Source organism: Sesamum indicum, linkage group LG12 (assembly GCF_026168435.1).
Source record: "Sesamum indicum cultivar Baizhima isolate 11 linkage group LG12, ASM2616843v1, whole genome shotgun sequence".
NCBI lineage: Eukaryota > Viridiplantae > Streptophyta > Magnoliopsida > Lamiales > Pedaliaceae > Sesamum > Sesamum indicum.
In genome coordinates, this window is record NC_142668.1 from 9,411,915 (window position 1) to 9,439,553 (window position 27,639).

The following is a 27,639-nucleotide window of genomic DNA, read 5'->3' on the forward strand; positions in this document are numbered from 1 at the left end:
GCATATTAAGACTTGGCCTGTAAGGTTGCTCAGTAAGGCCCACTTCTTTGTTCCCATAGTGCAAGACTTGATTTCAGACTACTGAAGTAGGAAGAGGTGCTCCTGCAAAAGAGAAAGAAGTTTACATCTAGGCTTATTAACCAGGGAATGTCCTGCTATCCTGTTTCATCCTGTTGTATTGACTGAAGGAGAATTTTGTTGGCTGAGGAGAAGCCACATTGGCGCGCAGATTTGGGGGAGGGGGTGGGTCCGTGCATATCCGCAAAAAAAGGGTTTAGTGATAATTACAAAAAATATAGGGATGGGATGGACCTGGTGGTGCACGGAAGGCACGCACTCAATAATTGGTGGAGAGGGGACTAGTAGGAGAGAGGAGTGCATATCATGTGGAGATGGAATTGCGTGGTTGTCTGATATTAAAAGCATCTTGTTTTTTGTCATTTCACAAGCCTTTTGCAATCTGAGTAAGTTGTTTTCTCCTTCTCCTTCTTCCTTTCTCTTTTTCAAAACAATTTCTCAGCGATCTAAAATTTCCTTTAGCAGGTTCTAACTTTTTTAGGATTTTTTTCGATTATCCTTTGCTCTTTCACCACTTGTGCAAGTAAGACTCCATGTTTTCTTCTGCTTGTTTTTATTTTTGAAAGAAACATATCATAGTATTAATGAGAAAGTGATTAATGAAATAATGATAGACCAGAGGTTTTTCTAAAGAGGAGGGAGAGAGCTAGGAGGAAGGGAATAGTAAGAAGGAAAAGAAAAGAAAGAAGTTAGAGGATAGGTTAGTAGGATTGGGGGTTGAGTTCTTCAGAGTTTACCGAACCCGCTTTTTCGAGGTTGATGCTATGATCATTAGGGAGAAGTATGGGATACCTGTTGAATTCGTGATATATTTCCGATGCTTGCCCTAATTTTCCTCCCGAGGGATTTTTGTATTTTTATTTGGCCTAGTTGGAGGCTGGTTTATGCTTTCCTATTCCTGAGTTTTTTTCTTTTTTTTTTTTTTAATGTGGTTGTTTTGTTTAACATCCCCTAACTCTGTTACTTTTCAAATCTTTCAGTCCACTATTTAGATTTTACATCTTGATGATAGCTTGAGGGAAACCCCCTCTGCCGCTCAATTTCACTCTTTTCCTGCTCAAGAAGGCAAGTTCAGGCCCTTCTCACTTCACTATCCCGGAGGATACTCGGTTTCTTCCCACGAAGTCCTCCATGAAGGAGTGGAAATGCCATTTCTTCTACATCTCTTCCCCCATATCTTGGAGATTTCCTCCTATGTGGATTTCAGCCCCTCCCTGAACAACTCAAATATTCTATTCATAATCACCCTACTGGCTCTTTTGCCAAGCGCATACTGTTGAAGAGTCCTCCATTGACCCCAGCCACCTCTGCATCCACTGATGATACATAGTATGCAGTCTATTTTACTGTTTATAAACTTATGTTAAATTTTGGTGATTTACTGCTTGATTAAAAAAAATTCTTTTTATTTTGGGTTAATTACTGTTAGACCCGCTATAAAAATGCATAATTATACTTTTTTTCAAAGAATTTTTAAAAAATTATATTTACACTCTCTTGTAAAAGTACATAAAATTTCAAATCTACCCCTCATGTAACATTTCAATGTAGTAATTTTGTACTTATAACGGGAGAAATGAAATAATGTAACCTCACTCCATATATATCTGTGGACATATATTACGTATTTTTATTCCTTTATAAGTACAAAAATATACAAGTGAATGTTCAATGAGAGGCAAAAGTAGACTTATGTAATTTGTTTGCTAACGTCAGCATTTTTGTCCAAATATTAACAAAAAGAGTCAGGTGTAAATAGAGAATTTCTGGAGGGCATGTAAGTGTAATTCCACAATTTTTTTGAAGAAAGTATAATTTCACATTTTCGAAAAGGGTCTAAATGTAGTTAACCCTTCTATTTTTGTATAACTGAATGATATAAAATTTAAATTACTATCATATTTTAACAATGTATATTCACGACCGTTCTCATTTTACTTTTAGAAAATAACACATTATTATTTGTTTTATTAGTATTAATAACTTATATAACTTGAGGAGTATTTATATACATTATATATTTTTAGTAAATTTGTTACTATTAAACTAATAGAAGATGCATAATAAAGATATTATGAAGTCATATATTCATAATATTAAATTAAAATATTATAGCATATATACCTTTTATAATTTATATAATAATATTATATAATTACAATTAAGAAATACTTATTGAGAAAAAAAGTAAAAAGCGCCGATGAATTCGAGCTTGACTCGATGAGAAACAAGCTCGAACTCGAATTCTTCATATATATACTTCATGTTCGAACTTAAGATAAAAATTTCAAGTTTGTGCTCAACTCGATTGCACCCCCGACTCTTAGCACGACATCGTCGAACCTCGCCCCAACAGAGTGCAGTGACGATAACACCAAGCTATTTACATGCCCAGACCAGAAGTGAAGGCACCAGTTTACCATTCTGTTGCTCAAGAGCCTTTATCAAATTGGAAATTAAACTTCTACCCATCTTGACGATAAATTATAAATTATCATATAATGCAAATAAGATTAAATTCATTTTATGACATCATTACATTGCCCTCCTATATTTCTGAATCCATATAGGTAACAGCATCAAATCATCCCCCAACGCATCGATGCAAGCTAGGATGTAACACACTTGGCTCAGGCCCAGTTTTGCTATAGTCCAACAACACTGCTTATATGGTTCAGAACTGTTTTCGATTTTGTTATTTACTTAAATTTGGCGCATAATTATGGCCATGTCCTTGTATCACCGAACATAAAAGGGAAGATCCAACTAATTATAGAATTAATGCACCCTAGGCTATGTCACTATGTCAAAAGTTCTCTCTCATTGTAAATAATTCTACTTGGTATAAACAGCAGTAAAACAATGCATACACAAGCAATACACTGCTGCAATTACATCTGACAAATAGAAGAGAAGAAAGCATTGAACTTCTATGGTGAATCGTCTTCTGGGTATATGGCTCTCATATACTTCACGCGGCTAAAAGAAAGGGAAAAGAAGAAATCACTCAACTTCTTTGATGATTCTTCGTTTGCGTAATGCCTCCTTTGGCATACTTCCTGGGGCACTATGTGCTCTCCTCCTCTCGGTTCTCTTTCTTTCAGCTTCAGTCATAATACGCCTGAGAGAAGCTGCTTTATATATTGCTTTGGGCAAGTGTCTGTGCCTGTAATGTGACAAATAAAGGACGAAATGCTCAGATAAGATCTTTAAATACACTAAAGAAGAAGAAATGCAACACACCACCCCCGACGATGGAAGTGAACTTTGAATAAATTGATGATATACATAGTAGTCAAGCACAAGCTTAAAATGCCAAGGCACCCCATTGATGATATACATTACAATCATGTTGTCTCAATTTCCCAAAGTCAAGGACCAGATATCGAAATTGAGGGCATCTTTGTTGCTGGAAGAAGTAAAAAAGTAACATCTTTTCATCCTTACAACTTGTCCTAGCATAACATTCAGTTTCAGAAAGAGCAGTATGGAGATGTCTCTATATTCAGTAAAGTTATTTCAGTCCAATTCTACTTTAATGATTGGACGAATTCGTCACTTGAATCTAATAGAAATTTGTTAAGGCCATCCATCCAATCTGTCAAGCAGAAACTTAAAAGTTCAATAAACTCAAGTACCTGATAATGCGCTTAACCTCAGGAAGATGCTTGTAACGATTCTTGACAGCCTCCAAATATTCATGCTTCTTACGCTCTCTTGGCAAAAGCTGCAAAGGTAGCAAAGATTGATTATAACAGAGTCGACGGGATGAAAGTATTGGCTTGCACCTCATGCAAAAACAAGAACACAAGTTAGCAACACTTTAATTAACTAATTTGGCTTACTTGATTTTCAACATTCAAAAAAATTCAAAACCAGCTCTATGCAACAATATCCAATCATAAAGTTTGCCCAACACCTAAAGCACCCCCTTTGCCTCCTCTTCCCACATAACAAAACAGAAGAAAACGAAACAAAAGAAGTGTCGTTGCTCTACACAACAAGAAAACTTACAAGAGAATTTTATTCATTTAACAGTGAATATATACATTTCATAGACATGATATTAGATTCTGCACAAAGTGACATACGTGCGACAGTCAAAAAGTTCCATCTGTTCACTATCCTTTTGTTCATCTGTTTCTCTTCAATTGTCTATATAACCAACTGGCATCTTTGGATGGCTCCAGAAACAAAACAACACAGCTCATCACAAAAATCCAAACTAAAAGAAAAGAAGAGAAAAATTGTATTACAAGTCCTTTCTAGCTACAACTAAGGACATCAGCAGGAAGATACTAGTGTTATATTTGCTTTTACAGGAGCTCAATGACCAAATCACAATTACTATTGTTCCATTTCCAAAGTGTTTAAAAGTAACTTGATCACCAATATACTTGACAGTTATTGCAAGAAAATTAATGAAAAAGGATAATAAGTAAAGATAAAGAAGAGAATCATACAACTCCCAATTGTTCAGATGCTTTAGCTTTCCAAATTCGAAGGTTGGTATCATCACTACCAGAGATGACATAACTTGCATCACAACTGAACTTGACACAGAATACCCTACATAAATGACAATTATATCAGGACATAACCACTTTATTTTGGAAAAAGTATGTAAAATCTGATAAACAGTTTTTCATATCAAATAACAAAAAGCAGTCAGTAATCCAATTGAATTTAAGTAATTGCTCATGATGATAATGCCAATTACATCCAAATGATCATATTGAGAGAGATTTTAATACTAAAAGCTCTAATCTGCAAATTAAACCTTTGCATTCTCTTGGTATGATAGATTTCTCTGCTGTGACCACCATTATATTGGAATATTCTAACCTGAAAAAGTAGTCACATCACAGCATGTCTCCGAATTAGAACATAATCTTTCAATTGACACTGCTACCATAACGAGAGAATCAGAAGGATGAAAAAAGGGGAAGAAAACTCACAGTTCTATCATATGATCCAGTTACAAATTCACGACCAGTTGGTGAGTAATCAATATCCATACTGCACAAAGGTACATGAAACATTAGCAAATCAATTTGTTATACTGAATAACACATAACCTAAATTGTACATAGATGAAAAATAAAAAATAAAATCGGAGATGCTAATCTTACACTGCAGAAACATGATCCTTGTGCACACATCTGGCCTCATCCAATTTTCGGGCATCATAACTATAACAATTGCAATCTTCATTTGCCTACATTATGTCACATGTTAATTGACCAACATGACATCTAAGTATTAGATTTAATCTGGGAACCCCAGACCCCAGCTTTTGGTGCATCCAAAAGTTTGAGCTCAAGTCATGAATTGATAGACCAAATTTTATTTGCATATGGAAAGCAAAGAAATCTGAAACATAACTCAAAAAGTTGGTATACTACAAGTAATTTTTTTTTGTATTAAATATTTTTAATAATTCAACAACTCGAAGATTACAATTAGGAAAATAAAAAAAAGAAACAAGGAGAAAGATGACGTGGAAACTAGCTTTTCAATATCAGGAGAAGAAAATCCCTCTACAAGTGTCTACAACTATAAACAATAGTGAAAACTGAAAACAGAATAAGTAGGTTAAAACGATGACGGCATATTCGAGTCTAGATAAAACATACAGGCTTGTTTTCGCTTTCGTAAATAAGAATTTTAAGGTCTTAGGTCTCCTGCAAAGTTTTTTTTTTTTTTTAATTTGATTCAGCATCCAAAACAAACAGGAAGAATGAAATGAGTTTCAGAGTTGGCTTACAGCTGTAAAGTTCATCGGCTCCATTGGATTCCATGCTATAGAATTAGTTTTTGTCTGTGAATAAACAGAGCGAGTTATGACAAGTATTTAACACATTCAAATGAATTAAAATAATTTAAAATATGGCCAAGTAGGATCCAAGAGAACAAGTAAATAAAACATACATTGCCAACTATGGCCATGTTCATACATCAGTTAAACCCATTTGCACTTTAAAACAAAAACAAAGTTTAACATGCTTAATTCTATCATGAGAGAGTCTATGATGATAATCAATATACAGTCTCACTAGATATTCATGTAGTTCCCCAATTGTGGCATGTTGTCTCCTAAAATGGGTATTTCACTTGGAAAGTGATCTACCAAAGCTATGGAATGTGAGAAATGGTGGGTGAAGAGGAAGAGAGAATGTCAGCTCAGAAAATGCAAATACTCAATTATCAATGCCCAAATCTTCCACCAAAAGGTTCTCCACGAAAGGGTGAGTTGGGGCCTAAGATCAGGCTGAAAGTCCATGGATCGACAACAAATGAATATTCATATACTATCCTTGTTGGTTCCCAAAGATGGAGTAGGCCAGGTTAGCCAAAAATCTGATGAATCATTGTACATTTCAATTTCAATTGGAATCATAGTTGTTCAAGATGCATGGTGCATCATGGCGCATAGGTGCTTTGGAACCATGGCGCATAGGTGCTTTGGAACCATGGCGCACGGTGCTGAGCTTCTTGGAGCACCACAAATTTGCAAGAATAATTTATATAATTATACCATTAGTATTTGTACCAAATAAGAAAGTGTAAGATTATGTTTTTAATTTTTTTGACCAAAATTTTTGGAAAATAAAAATTATAATTAGAATTTTAGCAAGAACATCAAAATTTTATTCATTTAGCAAATTATTTTATATTATAGCAAGAAAATTCATTAATGACATTAAATGATAACAATAAATTACATCATAACAAAGTAAACAACAATTTACTAAGGTTTCTGGGAGAAAACAAAAGAAAAAAAAGGATATAGAAAAGAAAGAAGAGAATAGAGAAAGAGAAAACAGTAGCTTCCAACAAGAACGAAAGAAGAAATAATAAAGAAGTGATTATCTGAAGGGGTGGCAGAAAATGTTAATTGGACATAGAAATTTGTGCAGATTAAGGGTTTTTCTTCACTTTTCTTTTTCTCTTTTTTTAAAAATAAAAATCCCAGCCCAGCCCAGCCCAGCACCAGGTGGGTCTGGCATCCCAGCAAACGGCGCCCTAGTGCAATCCATGGACGCTGGGCTTTCCTGGAAAACATTGGTGCTGGGCTCACGCCTTGTGCACCGTGCTATATTTGAATTTGGGATTCCACATACAACTTTTAAATGGCCCTTAACAAGATATGCATCTGATCAATTATGCATTAACTTTATGTACTAAGTATATTTCTTCATGGCCCCGATGCTAAGCCATCATAGTTTTTGGTCATTAGCAAAGCAAACTAATCCCTAACCCTCCCTTTTTTCGCTCTCCCCCTTTAGCTTCTCCTATTTCTTTCTTGGATGGTTCAGAAGATGCTAATCTTATGCAATTAACAGTTAGGGTAACTGGTTTGAGGAAGCAGAGAAAACGTTACATAAGAAAAATATCACCTTAAACTTTACCCAACATTCCATGCCAAATCGAATTAGAGCATTCCGTTAGGATGGGGACATAGTGCCTTCCACTATCAAATTTATACACAATATCTTAAGATCAACGTAAAGGCAATTACTAACCAAATCTCCACTTATGATATCTTGTAAAATACATGTTAAACACATACATGCATACATAACTCATACCTAACACCAACCTGCTACATATCTTTATTAGATTTCAGACCCTCGACTAAGCTAAAGGTAGCTATTAACATAATGAAGGCTCAAAACCCCGAAGATCAAACAATTCAAACCCCTTTTCAAAAACTTAGAAATGAGCTACAAAGAAGATTTTATATATGAAATCATATTTCTTAAGCTTCTAATCAATAACATCAATTTCTTGAGAGACTAATGTCATAATGTGAAGAAGACTTTTACGCATCAAAGTTTGGCATGGAAATAAGATTACAGTTCTCTGTAAATATATGATTGTAAGCATGGACCAGCACATGCAATTCAGAAAATAAAAAGGTTTCTTCATATGATAATCAAATAAAAAGTTGCTGAACTCACCCTCATAATAATCTTTCGTGCAGGAGAAGACAACCGTAAATCATATATTGTAATGCTTCTATCACTGCAGTTGCAGAGGTGGAGAAGGATGAAATATGACAACCTTAACTCAAATAACAAATGCTTGTGGAAATTTAGCTTGTATGAACACACTTAATACAAGACATATAATGATTCTCAACTGTAAGATAAATCCTGTACACTTGTACAAGGTGTATTTAACCGATACATTATAGACAAGATGATCATGAATCCAACTTAATATTTGCAGCACATATTTTTCTAATTAAATCAAGTTTCCTATAAGCTGCAGACCTGGCTGATGTTGCCAATATATTTGGTTCTCCTGGATTAAACCGCACAGATATAGTTGTATCTTTACCCCATTCAAAGCTGTTAACAGGCTGAGACCTTGAAGAGAGAAACATAATATGTTGGAAACTTATCCATTTTCCAAATTGCAGCAAAAAAAAAAAAGGAAAATGGAAAAAGTTTAGATGAAACCTGTTGTGGTTCCATATATCTACTTGGGCTCCAGCTGTCGCAAAAAGCTCACCATCCCATTGATGATCAACAGCCCTGAAAGAGAAAAAGAAAAGGGCAAAACAAAATAAAAATTACTTAAAGCAAGAAGTTACTGAAAGCAGACAGTTCGACCTAAGATATATGTTGCAGGCAAAAGCAACTTACCAGAAAGCATTTTTCCAAACATAGACTGCAAGTGGCTGCAAGAAATCTCAAACCCAGAACTTAGTTGTTCAGACAAATAGAAGATCAACTATGCAGGCAGCCAGACAGAGAATATCAAACAGATAAATAAAGAAAAACTGACCTTGGCTTCATTATCTGATGAGTCATCAGAAGCCATAAGAGAAGGAATGGGAACATTCCAGAGTCTAACACTGAAACAGCAAGGTCGAGTTAAGATCACGAGAATATATTTGCAAATTAATTCATAAAAGAATATGTACAGACAGAAATCAACTCTGAAGTTAGATAAAGAGACTAGGCCTCACGTGGAATCAGTCCCACATGACACAAGGACATGACCGTCAGTTGATACTGTTAGACCTCGTACAGCACCTTGGTGACCAGGAAACTGGCATACTGTCCGCCTATTGCCATAACAAAGTACAAAATCCTCAGGGCATAGACAATGCCGGAAATTGTTTATCAACAACTAAAAGTTTTAAAGATTTTCTGCTTGAACATTCGGAAAATGTAAAGTTAACCATGTCTTTTTCATCTGAAAAATATATCACTATCAAGAACTTAAAAAATAACATCAGAAGCATAAATTCGTTGTTGCCAACTTAGCTGCATAAACATACGCATTGGACAGAGCACTGGATACACTTTCATAACATTAGCCAAACAAAATGCATAACAAATCACAAGCATTTTACTATTATTACCTGGTGGCCAAATCCCAAAGACGAATATCTGCAAATGAAACAAAGTGGGACAAGTTTTTAGTCTTTAGATGCTTCAATTAAAGGCCAGAAACTCATTTCAAAACTCAGGCCTTCCTATGACAAAAGCTTGTATGACCAGTAAACAAATACTAATATTTTAAAAAAAAAAAAAAGGTGTGCTTCCAAAACCAATCAAGTGATCCCTTTAAATAATCATTGGTTACTAACAACTTCCTAAAAGCCACATATTCTGCTAACCAAACAAAAAGAGCTCAAGAAAATGGAGAGCTAACAAAGAAAGAATGGAAACTGTACCTCCATCCATAGAACCAGAGAAAATTCCCTTTAAATGATTGGGGTTCTTAGCCATACAAGAGACAGCATCAATGTGCCCATCCATTGCCCCAATAAATGGTCGAGCAAAAATCTTTCAAGATGGAGAAAAGGGACCAACAGTTTCATTAATTTACTTATTTAATCCTCAAACACTTGGCTTAAATATGATGAAACATCCTATAACATCACTTGTTATGGATGGAGTGATACCTTATCTAATTTAGCTGCACTAAGAGCACGAACATACTCGACAGCTTTCTCCTGAGTCCGAAGGTTAGGGTCGAAATTACGAAAAACCCTCTGCAGAAAATCCAAAACCAAATTTCCCCAAACAAAAAATCAGAAAAGATAATAGGGTTTAAGTAAAACCATTCCCGTGGTCAGAACAAAAGTACCTGAAGGTCCTGGCTTCGCTCTCGAGTGAATTCATCTGTAGACCGAGAAATCACTTTCACCTTCATTTTGTGAATTTCAGCGAGCGAAATTTGGGTGTCAGGAGCAAAAACTTACAACCCTAGAAGCCCAATACCACATAAATCGGTTATTGACGGCACCCATTACTGTTAAATTTTCAAACTAATAATTTAAGTTGAGTTCCTGTTCCTAGAAATTTTCTTCAAAGGATATTGATTTTATTGATTCTGGGCTCTCACGAAAAATACTAAACTTGAAAGCAGCTTCTCAACATTAGGAGTAAGACACGCTCATCATGACCTTCCATACCATGCCTCATTACAGGTTTTGTAGTTCGTTTCAACGGAGGAAACCCAAAAAATTAATACAATTGAAAACAACTCACCAGATATTCGTCTTAACCATCAGCAGGAAGTTGCTTTTGAATGACAGGTGAAGCTGAGGTAGAAGAAGCAGGGAGAACTTAGGCGTGACTTCTCAATGATGAGATTAGGGAATTCAGTTTAGGGTTTATGAGGGGTTCGGAGAATTTATTATTTTATATGGGAGGGGGAACGCTGTCCAAACACTTTTATCACTCTTCTCCTCATATAATTCCCAAAAAAAAAAATAAGAAAAAAAAATCCAAGAACCAAATTGACTAATCTTTTGATCATAATGCATCTACAATTATTTTTTTTTTCCAATACTAAGTGAAATAAATATTTTAAATTTAATAAAAATATTTAAACTTCAAACTAATATTACTTTTTACTACCTTGCGTGCATAATTATTTTTCAATATTAGATACAAGAAGTACTTACATTTAATAATAATTAGAGATAATTACGCTGCCGGTTTGGTGTAATTATACGTTTACTTACTGTGCTTTGAAAAACAAAATTTAGTACCATGAGATTTGATTTCATATAATAAATAAACTCTCCATTGGTCAAAATTAATTGATTTTGTCGATATTAATAAAAAAATTAATGTAAATTGATAATTTACCCTCAATTGACTCATTACTGACTTATTGAAGATCAAATATTTACCCTCATAAAATACATTAATGCGTGAAGATGTATGGGGATAATTTGATCATAAATAAATTATTTGACATGCAATAAATTAGTAACAAGTCCACTAGAAGTAAATATAGATTTTTTTATTGTTTTATTAATACCAGCAAATTTGGTGGATTTTGACTAAAGAAATGACTTATTTGTTAGACGAAAGCAAACTTTAGGGGTGCTAGATATAATTTCTCAAACTACAGAGTATATACATATAATTACATCAATCCTCAGGAGATAAGAGTGTAATATCCCTAACAAATAAAGTTAAATATTAAACTAATACAATAAAAGAAAGTTCCACTCGCAACACACTGGGAATAACTAATACCATGTTGGGAGGAAGGAATAGCTAATTCCTAATCTGAAGGAATAAGTGGTCCCAGATGTAGGAACAGATTCGGAAATGTACATTCCATTCCCACTCCATTCTTACAAATCACCCCTAAATGCTACGATTGAGTATCAAATACCAAATCTTTATAAAATGCTTAATTATTTGATGTCGATATAATATATCAATAACAAAAAATGAATCTATTTTATTGGGCTTAATGAATTTTTTGTATAAAACGGATTACAATAATTTTTAGAAAATCCTGTATTTTTGTTCCCTGATATTTAAAATTATAATTTGACTTGAATTTATAATTTACCTTCAATTAGATTTATAACAAATTTGTATTATAGGTTTGATTATAATGCCAAGCTCGCGAAGTAGTGATTGATCGGGAACTTCAACTGCCGATTTCCTTCGAATTTATGGACTCTTCTTGAGTTTTGTTTTTGTAGCAATGTTGTTGTTGTAGCTAAGACGTCTTGGACTAATCTGGACGTCGTTTTCGAATTTAAGTGTAACCTAGAGTACCCAACAAAAAGAAATAAAAGAACATATTTTCAGTGACATGTGGAGAATGTGTATTATGTAATTGGAACGAATTTCATGTATAAATATTAACGAAAATAAAATACCCAATAAAAATAAATACCTAAACACTATATACCAAATAGAAAATTGAAGCACTCACAAAAAAAAAAGAAAACAAAAACTCAATCAACAAAAAACAGAATATTAAGCAACAAAACCAGAAAATTGAAGCACCCAAACAAAAAAAAAAAATAGAATCAATAAAAATATAAAGTTCACTCAAATAAAAACAGAAAATTAATGCACCAAAAGCAGAAAATTCAGCCATATTTTTTTGTAAAAAACTGAAGTAAAACTATGAATAATCAGCTTCATAATCTGGAACATGAAGGCAGCAACATAGTACCAAAATCAAGCATCAACTTCAAAACAAGCAGCAGTTAAATGAAAGTTAAAAGATGGTCCAAACCCAACTTATTCACCATAAGTTCTTGACAAATAAATTATGAAAAAATAAGAATAAGTTATCTTCAAATTGTTGGAGCTGATGTTTCACCTTATGGAACCAAGATCTGACCAAAAAAAATGAACACACATTATTTATTTTATTTTTATAAATAAAATAGTAGATCTTTCATTTTTATAAATACGAGTAATGATTTTGTAAGAAAAAAAGGAGGGAAGAAACTTGCAGTTGGTGGAAGAACCTTTAAGAAGGAAGAAGATGGTGCTGTGAGTGAAAGGCAAATGTACCTGCAAACCCACTTTTCAACAACTTGAGGATGATGAGGGTTATTTTCCGGTAGAAGAAAAGAGGTCTCATTTATACTAAATTTATCACACCTCTTGAGGTGTGGTAAGTTATATAAGTGGAACAGTAATTAATACTAGGTTTTTATTTTGTACAGGGCCCTTCTCTATGAAGTAAACGTCTTCTAAATCTATGCTAATTTTTTAATACACGCTAATATATCAAAGTAAACGGGATCTGAAGGTGAAGCCTGTTTTATTAATGGTTCTGGCATGACATTCCAATATTATATGAAAATCATCAGTAGGATTGCATTGCATGGAGACACAATCTAGAATATGATCCTCTTATCATCAAGAACCAGACTGACATGCTATTTCATAAGGATATATTTGGATTAATGGATTTAAATTTGAAGGAATGATTTAGAGAAAGAATTTCAAATAACTCCATTTGAAATCCATCATTATTCATCACAACTTAATTCAAAATTAAAATGAAGGGATTTCAAATCATGTACATTTAGAGTTATCCAAACATCTTTAAAGAAATTGTTATTAAGTATTTGAAACCATGTATTTCAAATCCTTCAATCCAAATGCAATAAATGAAACATCTGGCAATTGAAAAATAAAAAATATTATTCTGCAGAACCAACCTCATCACCTTTCCCAATAAATTCAAAATATGCCCAACTTTAAGTATGGAATAAAAAAAAATAATAATTGGCCCAGACACATTTATATTTTTCACACCTACACCATGTCTAGGTATAGAAAAATGTACATCCAAACTTATTTTAATTTGTCGTATAAAAACATAAAATATCAACTACATGCGAGAACACTGGAACCTAAACATGAAAGTTAAAATAAAAATAGAGTATAAGTTTCTAAAGTAGTTCATCAACAACTAGCTTCGACATACTATGGTCCTTTCAAAGTTTTCGGCAAGGTGGGTGTGATGATACTTACCGGTTGAAGATGGAGGAAACACTGATCTAAAATGTTCTATATGGATCATGCAAACAAGAATAGGAAGGATTTCGAAATAGTAGTTTCTTATTACTTGATCCACTGGAAGATAAAACTGATGCTACTATGAAGCAGGATGTAACCCTATGGCATGTCAAGGAAAAGTCCATGCATCGGTATTGCCTACACCATTATGGCATTACCTCTTCAACCGATTTTGGACACTTAACTAAATGCAACTCTCTGCTGAGGCTCTTTACGTTGTATGTCTCCATATCTGTTTATTTAGAGACAGCATCCCGCTGGGCCTTCAGAGTCTCAATGTCCTGACAAGGCATAGTTAGACGAACGCACCATTAATATACTCCACAAGCGTTAGCCCACCAGTAAACGTTAGCGCGGTAGACTGGTGAAGTGCGTCTGATGACTGTCTGCATAGTGAGCTAACAACCCTATGAAGTTCAATATTACCTTGTTCGACACTGGAGTCCACCCTATAGATGCCAGGCAATTCAAATTGCAGGCAAGAGTATATATCAATCAAGCAATAACATTCTACTTCTTCAGTTATGGATATCACGGTTTTTACTCTTAGATTTCCCATGTATATGATTTCATTGTTTAACATCTGGCAGACACTTTAGAAACCAAAGGGAGTGTCCAATTTTTTCTTAAATGTATTCAAGGTAACACTAAAAAGGCCAAATAAAGCAACTGCTAAATCACAAAGATACAGACCTTTGGGAATTTCATTATGTAACACCAAGGTGCTCTATTTTGATGGGAGAAAGTAACAATCTATCGTGGATTAATTGGAGGAAGGCACTAAAAAACAAATATATAACATTAAACGTAGAATCTGTTCATGACAAAGCACGTAATACTAGAGTCCAATATATTTCGTCCTATCCAATTCAGAGCAGAGTCATAGGCATTGCCCGAGCAGCTCCAGAATGGATGGAACTCAAACAAAGCCAAAAGTGTCGTCCATCATCCTTCGCCATCATCCATGCTACTCGAACATTAATAAGATGTTGAAGTGAGATTCTGGTTAAGCTCAGCTATTAACTCAAGGATATGCTGGAAGAACCAAGTTGGGTTCTATAATATGCTCGGCTTAAACAAGCAACCCCAATATGCATCAGTTGTCGTCCTTGTATTCTGGATTCTCTTTTAAGATGACAAATCCCTCAAGAATGGGTGATAAAGGAATATATCTGCAAAGACAAAGTCATTCAACATCAGTGCCCAGTTTGAGCTTTGGACAATGAACAGAACCATTGCATACAGAATGCAGCTTACTTCTCAGTTGCAAGTTCTGCTCTGTCACCAGCAGACAGCAGAACAGGAGTTGAGTGGGTCTGGAAACCCGTTATAGTTTTGGGACGACCTGCTTGACCGACGACATCAACAGCTTGGCCCACACGGACGGGTACTGACAGTGGTTTAAGGTTTTCGTCCACAGTCATCAGCATCCTTGGCTGTACAGAAACACACTTATATTAGCAGCTTAGATCAAGAAGGGGAAGAGAATGTGAAACAGGGGTGAAAATCAGAATCAGAAAGAACACATAGGCCAATCAACAAGAGTTGAAAGAAAAAATTTGACACACCTGCATGGCCAGAACAAGGAAATATAGAACGTAATGATATTTCCCCAAGATGATAGCTTTCATATCGAGACATGCATGCAGCAAAATCACAAGTCCAGCCAGTGCAGTCCTGGAAAGGATAGAAAAAGGGGGTAAGTATATAGCGGTAAAATAGTAAAAGACAAAGCATGTTCCACTTGAATCCTAGCCTACAATTACATAAGAAAATATCCACAAAGCTATCCTGGAGCTCCTGACATATGAAAGAAGGAAGGGCACGGAACAGCTAAAATGCTGGTCCAGAATCATATTTAAATTCAATCAAGCATTGCACAATGCAAAAAGTAACCATATTGCATCTCTACATTCTCGGTGCAACGACAGTAAACTAATAGCGCCAAGAATGTTCCAGTTGATGATCAACTGCTAAAACTTGGTAAGTTGGCAAAATTAAATACCAATTTCATAAAGTAGGAAAGTGGCAGAAATATTGGTGTTTTCAATCAGTTCAGAGATCGTGCTACAAATTAAACAGTTAAGTGAGGTTAAGACAGTAGCAGCTAAAAAAATCAGACAAAAGAAAGACACTCAAAAAAATACAATACCAGGTGAAATGTCCCAACGTCACCTTTATCTGATAATTTCACACAAGGATCCTCAGAATACAACCTAACAATACCTTCAAAGTGTAACCATGTATTTAACCACACATTCATCTGTACATTTTCCAGCAAGCACATAAGCTGGACCTAGTTCATGCTTTAAGACACAATCTTAATCAAAACTGACTATATAAGCTATGTAAAGGGGCATTTGCTAGTAGTTAACTTACGGGGACAACAGAAAACGCTCAGAATGATATGGAGAAAGTGTCAATAACCCTTTGCCCAGATGGACAAGACCTTGAGCTATCCGGACCTGCGCAATCAGCAAACACATCGTTTAGGTTCTATAAGAAGTATCACAACAATTGGATGAATGCTTCATCATATAAACGGTTCGATTGGATTCATACACAAAATAGAAGGCTGGCGTCCTTGTAGTAATAGCTTGATAGATTGCGAAGCATTCCAGCTATTCTGGCATTGTTGGTTCCAGCACCAATCAGACCCAACGAAATGATAGCAGCCTGGACAACTCAATTGTATGTATATAATTAAACAAATCATCCACTTCCACTTAAAAAATAATTACATGGACAAAAATTTTAACATAAAAAACTAGCCTGCCTAAGTATCAGATTACCATTGCAACTTCAGCATCTGCATCATGACTGAGCCTGCTCAATGTGTCCATGACATTGACCTGTTACAGACTACCAGATCAATCAAGATTCAAGAAGTAAACAAAATGTAGATATAAAAAGGTATGGGTAAATTGAGCAATTTTCCCAGCATTTTGGAATTAAATCAACCTCAGAATACCATAAAATACCATTTTGGTATTGCTTCTATTGATATATTACATTGATATCTATTAGCCTATGTGCCAGTCGTGTGATTTGCGTCAAAGAAAAGAACAGTTATCGCTTGTTAACAGTTGACCAACATCACATCACATAGATGTCAAGCTCAGCATTAGACACATTTGTGATAAGACTCGTCTTGAGACCCATGAAACATGTGCAATACCTACTGCTGAACAAGTAGACCCCTTCTCGAAAGAGGCGGAGTTCAATATCCCAAACTTTGATTAATGGTTATAAGAACCGCAGAGATAAGAGAATTTATGACCTTTGGGTTTGATATGCAAAGGAGACCTAGTGCCAATGGAACAGCTCTTCTAATATTCTGCTCTCCATACTGCAGAAGGTGCTCCAATGAACGAATAGCCATCTCAAGCCCCAGTTCCTCAGCCATGGCTACCATAGCAATTCCAAGGACAGCGGGTCCCTGGTATGTTTCGCCCTTCTCAAGATGTTGTGCACACTGACCAAGAAAGTGTTGTACCTGCAACAAAGGAACAGGTAATTAGCAACAGAATTGACAAAGAAAACAGCTTATCCTCGATGAAAAATCTATGGTGTATAACCTTTAGAACATTCCCTGTTCCAGCATATGCACAAGATAACAGGGTCATGTCACAGTGTTTTCTAATTTTTTCATTAAATGTCTTTGAAACTTCTGCCGTAGCTTCCACACTTTCCTGTCACAGAAAGAGCAATGAAATATTAAAATGTATATATAGCTGGAGTTTAAAGTCTACAAATTTGAAATGCTTCACACCCTCATATAGCAATTTGCTAACTGATTGACTTTATGCTCATTCAACACAAATGTATACAGGAAATATATAGAAGTTAGCATATACTGAAGCAACAATATGTACCTCCTTTCCAAGATAAAGGAGACCAAGACCCAAAGGAAGGAAACGAGCCAGGGGATCCCCCAACTCGGACTCACTTCTATCCATCAAGGCAAATATTATTGCTTGGGCAACCTCTTCATTACAGGAACCTGTATATACCAAGCCTAGGGAGATTGCAGTAAATGCAATCACATCTAGAGATGATTTTCCATCTCCAAGTAAGGGCATCAATGCCCTGCGAACCTGAGAACATCACCAAGATAGTTAGATCTTTGCAGCTGCACCACCAAATACCAATAGGGATGAATAAAGCATTGTCCAAAAATTGGGCCAATCAAGGGTATAGCAAATCATTCGACAAGTTGGGCAGAGAGGAAAACTCACATGTTCATTCTGAGAACCTGCATATGCAAGACCTAGGCCCATTATTGCACCTATTTTAATTGAAGAATCTTCTTTGTCTACATAGTCTGCCAAAAGAGCCAATGCCTAAGAAAACAAAGAGCACTAGATGTCAGGAAGAGTCTAAGTCAAGAAGACATCATAAAATGTAGACAGGTTTCCATGCATGCAAATACTTTGGATGCGGGGTCAAAAAGAAAAAGATCTTACTGGATCACACTCATTCTGGACGTTACAGTTCACAATTCCAACTCCTAACAATGCGCCCGCAATGACATGAGTATCAGTACTATGGAAATATTTGTCAAGTTGAGCAAGTCCAGCGTCCACATCCCAAAGCAGAATCATGCCCTACATTGTCAAAACACAATGATCATCCAGCCACTTCAGAAAAAAATCAAAATAAAATGAAATGAATAGGTAGTTACATACCAGACTAGCTGCAGCACTGGCTTTTCCATGTTCCTTATTTTTAAAAAGCCAGCTTGTCGAAGCACCACCACTAGATGCTTCAGAAGGAACTGTCATCAACTTATCCTGCACAAATAGAAATGACATTGTATAAGAATAAAGAAAAGAGAAGATCTGAAACTTCTTCTCCTTGCAATGAATCCAAATCCAGTCATACAAACCTGACCAAAACCAGCATTTACAAATGCATTAACAAACGTTGCTGCCAAATTCTGCCTAGCAGAATCAACAGTTCCCCCACCACTACCTCGGCCGTCAATTAGATGTGCCTGAGAAATTGCCAGACAAATTCAGAACTGAACATATTTTATTTCAGCATTATTTTTCAGTTTGGGAGGTGATGAACACTAAATTAAAGATTATAAATCAATCAATAATATAAGCCAATAAAACCAGCAGTCCAACTTCACACAAAAAAAAGTTAGTCAGGGCAGAGAAAAAGATGAAAGATGCAACAACTAGAGCAGTAGGAAATATCAAAGAAAGCAAGACCTTGTAAATGTCCTCTGGAGATTTGGGCTCCATAACTTCAATATCACGAGCAAGTGTTAGATAGCCTTCATTTAACTTTGTATTATTGATGATCTCTTGCAAAGCCTCCCTTTCTTCATCTTCAGCACACATGTCTTCATAAAGTTCAAAAGTGACGCCCTGTTTATGAACCAGGCCATAAGCAAATCGTATTTTACAGGAAAGCAAATTCAAGCGAGACCAAAAGATGCACAAGTGTATAGTTCCATAAAACGCCAAGAGTGGTTTACGTCAAACTTTTATATCTTAGCTCTCTATAACACCAAAATTAAGTATCTGCTTGGAAAAGCCGCAGAGTACTTTACTTATTTTAGACCCTCAATGTACCCAAACTAAAAGAGTGGCAATTCCCAGTCTGCATTCCTTAGATCTGCATATTCAATTATGTGATGAAACCGGATTGAGTGCCTAAACACTTTTAGCGGATGCGATTCCCTTTAGTACTTATAAGTCTTTTTGTTTAGAAAACCCTCGCATACTGTCTAATCAGAAAATCAATTCTCTAAAACAATAATAATGTGGGTAAGCTCAATTGATGCACCCGACCTCAACAGAGAGAAAAAAACCACCAAAAACAGATAACTTATGGAGCTAAAAAAAATAAAAATAAAATTTTGATGCAGCATAACTGAATACGAAAAGCAAAATTCTGGACTTACATGGCGAGCCAAGATAAAGCAAAATTGTCGCCTCATGAGAGGATCATTACAACATTGGAAAAGCTGTTTTACATACTGCAAAAGAATACCCAGACGTGAGTTTTAACGAAGAAATCTATTGTAGGTTGTCCAGTAAATGTGGCATGTGTATTACACTTGGTATCTGCATTCTGCAACCAAGATATACTTACAAAAAGAAGATCCAGATAATTTCTAATTTAAGACCATAGAAGTAGCCACCTCATAATCTTTTGCAATAAGCACAAACCTGCAAATTATGGAGATACAATGCAATCTGCAGGGCTCTGGGATACTCTTCGAATTTCATATATATTGAGTGTGCAATATCCAGAACTAACATGTCATCCGGCCCAGGAAGGTATCTGAATTTGCAAGCAGCATTTGAGTTCGTTAATGCCACTGTGCAATCGTGTAACTAATGATCAAGAGGAAAAGGCCAAAACAAAACAGTAAAACATGGCTACTTTTTATGAAGTTCAAACACCCATCAATTTCAACAAGACAGACATTGAGAACCAGACCATGCCCACAGGACCAGTACTTCTAAAGATAGCAGCCAAAACCTTAAAAAAGGAGGGTTGCCAAGGTCTTCAGTACCTGCCAAAGCCCACTACATGTTTTCTGCGCATTGTAGGATTTCAGATAATTAAACATCCTTAAGGTCCAACTTCAGTTTAACACTCAACGTCCACAAAAAAATGGGTTGGACTTGGACAGAGAACTAAGTCCAAAGACACCCTAGCCCAGGCCAACCACTCACATTATTACATGTAAGACTTTATGATGTAAGTTATAGTAGCAAAATAATCAAAATGTTCATCTCACACTTACCTTATCTAATGTAACCATACGTCATATATAAACATTGACCTTGCTAAAAAAATGTAACAGGAAGTAATGTGTTATTACCATATATGCTGCCCCACATCCTAAAAGGGACAATCCAGAATGGAAAAATCCATAGACTAACACGAGTCTTCTTATAATATGTCTTGATGATATTAATAAAATCTATACATTTATATAGACCAGATGTAGCTAGGGCTAACAAATCATCCTATATATATATCAGACAAAGGGGACTATGTCCCATTCATTTCTCTTTTCCGTTTTCTCAGCAATAAACCACAATGGACCAAGGAGACTATGGAATTAATCATCAACTGCTATTTTTTTTTTAAAAAAAAAACTCCAGCTACATGGTTTCCCAAGCACATTAGGAGCCATAACACCAGCTTATAATTCACATAACTTCTCGACCAAGTAAACTCCGAAAGCATGCAGTCTCGGCAAAAGTGCTTAGGACATCAATAAGCAAGACAAGACACTCCAGATTCAATGAAGAGTATAAGATAACCAAGAACATCCATCAAATAGATAGATTGCTCAACTGATTGAGTTGCTCTCGTTCATATGAAGACTGATGAATCATGCCATCACCAAATTCATAACGAACTTATCAAATCCATCAGATACATTGCTCAACTGATTGAGCTGCTCTCATGCATATGAAGACTCATGAATCATGTCGTCTCCAAATTTAACCAAACTAATCCAATGGAATTAAGGAAAAAGGAGTAGTATCAAATACATGTACATACATACATAGTTACAAACATACATAGAATAAGGGATCAGACCATCCCAAAAAAAGGCTCACGAATCTACTTACTTTGCCGAACTAGTAAGATACAGGCAGGTCCTTTTATAATTTGCACTATCAACATGCTCCACTAACAGGTCAAGGTCTTCAACCTGGATAATAAAAGCAAAGTATACATAAGTCTTCTCTTCTATGATTCTACAGCATTAACACTAAGGATCAAGTTAGAAGGACGCCTGAAGTACCTCCATAAGAAGATCTACAGCCTCAGGCTCAGCATTATGCTGCAAATAAATGAGAACTCAAACTAAGATTTCTATTCCAAGAATGGAAAATAGAAAGGTAGAACCGCATATGACATTTAGTACTCCAATCAATATACATCAAATCCAGGACATTCACCAATATGACATAATACAAAAATGCCTAGTGTCGACAAGATATTAAAGAGAATGATACCTTCATATGGAATGCAACGATTTGAACCACCAGCTCCATCAGATCATCGATTTGGGCTTCTTCACTCTGAGATAGATCATGCAGTAAAATATGAGCCAAATAATATTTTTTCTGTGTAATTTTACATGTGCATAAATTAAAACTTTCAAATATATGTTACCTTTACATTACATTAAAACTAAAAACTATTTTATATCATTATTTTTATATATAAAGTATTACTTTTATGTATTATATGTATGTACAAATAAAATCTACACAATGTTTTCATATATATATAGACATACATCATAAAGATATACACATATATATAAAGAAAATAATTAAAAGATCCAGGTTTCAGTTGGATCTGGATCCAAATACCAAACCCTAAGACTCGCCCAAGGCCCCGATTAGAGCTTCAAAGCCCACCTCGGTCGGGCTGGTGCAGGTCTAAGCTGGACCCATTTACATCGCCACACTAAGATAGAGAAATCAATAAGATTCTTGAAAGCAATGTAGGCACATCCATGCCCTTTTTAGGACTCTTGTGAAAGAAGTTCTAACCTGCCGTTTTGCATATTCTTGAGCAATTTCCCCAGCCAAGTTCCTGCATTTATAAAACATCAGATATAAATTAAGTTCCCTGATCAAATCAACAACTCTTGCCGAAGTGATGTTTCCAACAACAAAAAAGTAGAGTTTCTTATGTTTCTCATAGTTAAGTCACATTAGATCTTCCTTGCAAAGAGGTACCTTGGCAAGCATTCCATAGTCAGATGAAGATATGGGATACAGATCCTTCATTTTAAGAGTTAGACATTGTCATATGACAAATTTGCTTGATTTGTTGAAAGGAGTCCATGAAACATCCAAACAGGTAATGCAGTAATCCACAGTAAAACACTCAAAATGCATCTCATTTAGGGGTAGAGTAACCATCATGAAGGGGTGTAACCATGAAGCACATAAGTAACTTCTCAGTATCATGCATGAACATCATAACCGACTAAAAATAATTAATATTAAGGATTACAGAATCTCACCTGACATACTCATGACCCCATGAACCAATATCACCATCTGAACCTAGTAATCTGTATTTCAAGCTCTCCTGAAATCATTGGCATTTGGACTATTGGTCTTACGCATCATAGATACAGAGAAAATCTAGAAAAGCATATACTCAAGCGCAGACCAGTAAACCATTCAGCATTCAGTCTCAACTAAATCAAAAGAATAGATGAGGGACTAGTAAGAAAACAGAGATTATAAATCATAGATAGGACAAGCAATGATCAAAGAAACTTGCATTAGCATGAGACAGCATTTTGAGGGCTTCATTAACTTGACAAACTAATATGCTTGAGATTGAGTTCTTTCACGTGCTTGTCAAAACTAAATTCAAACTTATGTTTTAAAAAATGTTCATGCTTTTTCAAGAAATCAAACATTAAATGAGAAAAGCATCCTGAGTTGCTTTTTGCTCCTTGAAACAGGCTTCAGAGGGACCGAGCACAATTTTTTAAGTTTTAACTGTCCTTTGTAATTATCAAACTATCAGATTGTATGCCAATGTATACACAGATGAAATGTTCCTATTGTCTAGGCAGAGAATGATTGGAACAACGAGGTCCGTCTAAAGCTAGTTAATGATATTTAATGGAGAGAACATCCCATTAAGAATAGAAGTGGTCAGAGTCACAATGTCAAACGAAATTCTTTTACTCGGATCCAAAAATAATTTAGAACTCCAAACTTAACTATACAGCTCAAGATAGACTTCTTAGGCAACTTGTGCACCAAGATAAGTACCACAGGGTCTTCATTCATTTTAAGCATGCTATAGGGTACCACATGGAAATTACTTCAGTGTGAAATAACTTAATATATGATTGTTGTGTAAAAGAGACTAAGACTACTTCAGTAAAACTCAGCTTAGGGTTTTATATGCAACATGCAACACTAGAGAGCTGAATGAATTAGATAAGTGAGGGGTGAATGTATAAATCCAGCGACTCCTAACTGCAATAAGATTGAACTCATCATTTTTGCTTATTCTATTAGATGTTCCAAAAAACTGCATGCAAATACGCCATAAAGCACCACAAGACAAGCAACAATACGCTCGAAGAATTAACCGCAACACTGTATGCTAATGCGAGTAAAATGGTATAACATACCCTTTCTCCTTCTGGAGACATTGTCAGGGCCAAAACAGAAAGTATATCTGCAAGTAGTTTCTGGGGTGGAATGGGTGGGGTGAGGGGTTAGATACAATGGAAAAGATTAAGAGAAAAAAAAATACCAAACCAAATAATTATCACCTTCAAATCAGAATCTTCCATTTTCTCATAATGAGTTTGTAGAGTTCCATAATGAGGGCGTAAGAACTTCAGTGGCTTTGGAACAGAAGTCATAGAGCTGGTTGCGGTACGAATTTCCTGCCTAGAGAAGATAATTAAAATTAGAAAACAACTGTAAAACTATTTGCGAATAGCCTATTCCATTAGAGCCTTAGAGGCAAAAAACAGTTGACGTCAATGTTTTTATCACTGAATTCTAAGAAAACTTGGAAAGAAACTGAGCTAATTAGACATAAGAATAAGGGTTTTGCAAAGTAGTCACGGACAAAGCAAGCACAAATTGAAATGTTAGAAATAATCCTAATAATTCAAACAGCCTGACAATAATAGTATAATACTGATATGTTTGAAGGTATTGCAGGTTGTGCAAAGAGAAAACAAGTCAATGGTAGCACCTGAATTTATGCAACCATATTCTCCCAGCAACTTCTCTTTAAGGAGTTAATGACCTGAACATGGTTTTTATCCTTTTGCAGGAGTCGGACTTATACTTGTTTAGTCATTTTAGCTGTGCAAACAAAATTAATCCATGAACAATTTTAAAACCAAATCTAGGCTACAATGAATCTCATTTAATTTGATCCAGTAGTCTTTAGCAAGACTCAATGGGGAAAGGATAGAAGTGTGTTTCCAGGTGGACAAATGGGCTCCTTACAATTTCCAATCTGAACAGAGTGATGATTCCAAACAATGATCAGATTTTGCCATAAAGTAATACAGAAAGCTCAGTGTGTTGCACTATCAAGTAATCAACATATTTTAATTATATTTGAGCAACAGACCAATCCATTTGTGCCAGAAGATGGGAATTTTTTTTTTTTTGGTCTGTGTGTGTGTGCATAAAAAGCGCTAAACACCAATTAAATAATTTTACGCATCTGGCAGATGAGACACACCATTTGGATATTGTTCTAGATAAGCTTTCACTTTAACAATTCCAAAAATGACACTGGTTCTATAACCCCCCCCTCCGCATAAGACATGTAATGTAATTTTTTTTCAATTATTGAAGGATGATGATCTAGCATCATTCCTATACATCTATCAAAGCACATCAAAACAAAACCAGTGATCTCCGTCATATTGTCATGTACCTGCTTCAGTATAGCTTGAATATTCAAATCATAGAGGGATTCTGCATATATATTTGATGTGGAGCTATTTGATTAGTTAGATAAATAGTTAAGTACCTTTCCATTTGAAAGGTGACGTGCACTTTGATCACAACTTACGAGAATTATGAAACACCATGATTTAGGTTCTTCGACATTGGCTTTCTCAGTATAAATCATATCTAAGAATTGGGGAAATTAGTCCAAGATATGCTTGTGTTGTCCTATCTAGGTCCTTTCTAGTTAGCATTATAGAATCTGCACAGCATTTTCCATATCAGAAACCATTCCTGATTCAAGAAAGGTACGCCTTACATCCTAAGTGCAATTACTTACCTCATGATATGTATATTACATAATTATCTTATCATGCATTTTATTGTTTGTGGGTCCTCTCTTTGTACATCCTTCCTAGATGTTCTTCGCTTTCTTGGTTATCATTTCTTCTCTACAATTCTTTCTCTCATAATAAATTCAATGTAATATGCATCCAACAACCATTTCACAATACCAGCAATCAAAAGTAGTTCCGGCAGAGGAAGGAGTATCTGCATCAGAATGCCATTCTTTGTTCAAGAAAGCGCTGCCTTTTTTTGAGTAATTATAGATCTCAAAATAGCTTCGCTACATAATGATTGAGCGATGTATTTCACTGTTTACGGGTGCTTCAGCTCTCCTTTTACTACCTCTCTTCCTTCCTAATGATTGCGTGATGTATCCTTACCACTTACAGTTGCTTTAGATCTCTTTTTATCTCCATTCTTTCCTAGCTTCTCTTTGCCTTCTAGATCACTATCTTCTTTTCTGCAATTCAATATTGTAGTTGTTTCCTCTCATAATAAAGTAAATATCCTATGCATCCAACAACAATTTGACAACACCAGCAAATGAAAACAGTCCAAATCTTGCTCAATAAAGGAAGGGAGAGCATCTTCTGGTTATTGCTACTAAAAGAGTGGTTATACAGTCTTTCTTTCTTCAACCTGATTCAAAAATGATTGTTTACAAGTTGCCTGGTTTTAAAAAGCCTGATGCAACATTTTCATCTTTTCAAGCTAGCTCAAGTTCCTGTACCTACGAAGTTAACTGCAGTGTCTTGTATAATAGCATATCATCAACATCCCTGAATATATGCATTTTGTTGTATGCTTTAGTCAACATGCTCAAAGTACCATAATATCACTGAAGTTTATTACAGGATACCGGCACCACAACACCATAACATAACAATATCAAAGAAAAATTGGAAGCTGAGGCCAAAATGACAAGTGACCTAGCCAAGAGTAAAACCAAAATGACAACTGGCTCCAACTTCTGACTACATTTGAATTGTTGTCTTACACCACAAATTAACCAAAACCATGCATTAATAGTGTAAGACCAAGTTGTATATCTCTTCTCAGCCCGAACAATATATCAGAGCTATATCCAATGCTAGAACAATCTGCCAATTCGTTTCAAACAAACTGAATAAAGCATCTTTATCATCTCTTGAAATGGAGAAATAAGACTACATACCTCATGCTCTCTAGCGCAACTTTCTGCAGTCCAGGATCTGAGTCTTGCACCCTCTCCACATACAACTCCAACTGCTGCTTCAACGCTAAGTCCTCCTCCGACTACAAGACAGAACAGAAGGTGCACTAAATCCATAACTTGCAAGCAATAACCCAAAAAATCGCCTATAAATGTAAAACCCCACAAATTCCAATCTTATTCAAGTATACAATGGTTGCCCAACTTACGAGATCTTCATCCTTCTTCTCGTCCTTCTTTTTGGGGTCTTTCGAAGGCACCTTGACGGACGTCTGGTCTCTGGTGGCTCCGCCGCTTGCGCTGCCTCCGCTGTTGGGTTCCGCCGGTGCCATGTCTAACTGAGGAAGCTAAAACCCTAGACTACTGATCAAACCGAGTTCTATAATGAAACAAAGGTAAATCAAATTGAAATCGTAGATTGGAAAAGGATAAAGGAAAATCACAAAGTCTGGAGCCCTAGGGAGCTGAAGATGAAGAACAGAGCAGAGAGAATTAGAAGAGGAGGTTTCCTTTTCGCCAAGCAAACACTCCGCACTTTTGAATGCACACAGAATTGGGCTCTGTGGGCTGGCCTATAGCTTTAAAGTCATGGGCCAGCAATTGCCAACCAATAGATATGGTTGGGCTTATTGGGCTGGCCCTGAGTCTAAAAGTTTACACCACTTCTACATGGTTCGAGAATGGCCTATTTATAGATCTGTTGGGTAAGAAGTGTGCAAGCATCTTAAAATGACTAGTTAATTCA

At 35.7% G+C, this 27,639-nt stretch overlaps 2 protein-coding genes across 2 annotated transcripts; both read right to left on the reverse strand.

Moving 5' to 3' along the window:
- Positions 1-2,827: 2,827 nt before the first annotated feature.
- Positions 2,828-10,754, reverse strand: LOC105178473 (WD repeat and SOF domain-containing protein 1). Its single transcript, XM_088876642.1, has 18 exons — positions 10,593-10,754; positions 10,189-10,307; positions 10,004-10,093; positions 9,773-9,884; positions 9,458-9,485; positions 9,059-9,157; positions 8,875-8,944; positions 8,733-8,767; positions 8,547-8,621; positions 8,358-8,453; positions 8,043-8,106; positions 5,846-5,899; positions 5,211-5,296; positions 5,037-5,097; positions 4,859-4,923; positions 4,542-4,647; positions 3,717-3,805; positions 2,828-3,244 (listed from the first exon to the last, which is right to left on the reverse strand). The coding sequence occupies exons 2-18, from the start codon at positions 10,252-10,254 to the stop codon at positions 3,082-3,084; spliced, it is 1,359 nt and encodes a 452-aa protein (XP_088732768.1). The 5' UTR covers positions 10,255-10,307; positions 10,593-10,754; the 3' UTR covers positions 2,828-3,081.
- A 3,928-nt stretch (positions 10,755-14,682) lies between these two features.
- On the reverse strand, positions 14,683-27,418 carry LOC105178472 (26S proteasome non-ATPase regulatory subunit 2 homolog A). Its single transcript, XM_011101943.3, has 25 exons — positions 27,104-27,418; positions 26,877-26,977; positions 24,208-24,328; positions 24,064-24,123; positions 22,927-22,994; positions 22,448-22,490; positions 21,902-21,967; positions 21,688-21,726; positions 21,512-21,594; positions 20,087-20,201; positions 19,819-19,893; positions 19,121-19,279; positions 18,790-18,897; positions 18,590-18,694; positions 18,368-18,508; positions 18,140-18,244; positions 17,777-17,998; positions 17,480-17,593; positions 17,182-17,397; positions 16,694-16,753; positions 16,464-16,577; positions 16,281-16,366; positions 15,470-15,578; positions 15,159-15,337; positions 14,683-15,073 (listed from the first exon to the last, which is right to left on the reverse strand). The coding sequence occupies exons 1-25, from the start codon at positions 27,224-27,226 to the stop codon at positions 14,998-15,000; spliced, it is 2,688 nt and encodes an 895-aa protein (XP_011100245.1). The 5' UTR covers positions 27,227-27,418; the 3' UTR covers positions 14,683-14,997.
- Positions 27,419-27,639: the final 221 nt, after the last annotated feature.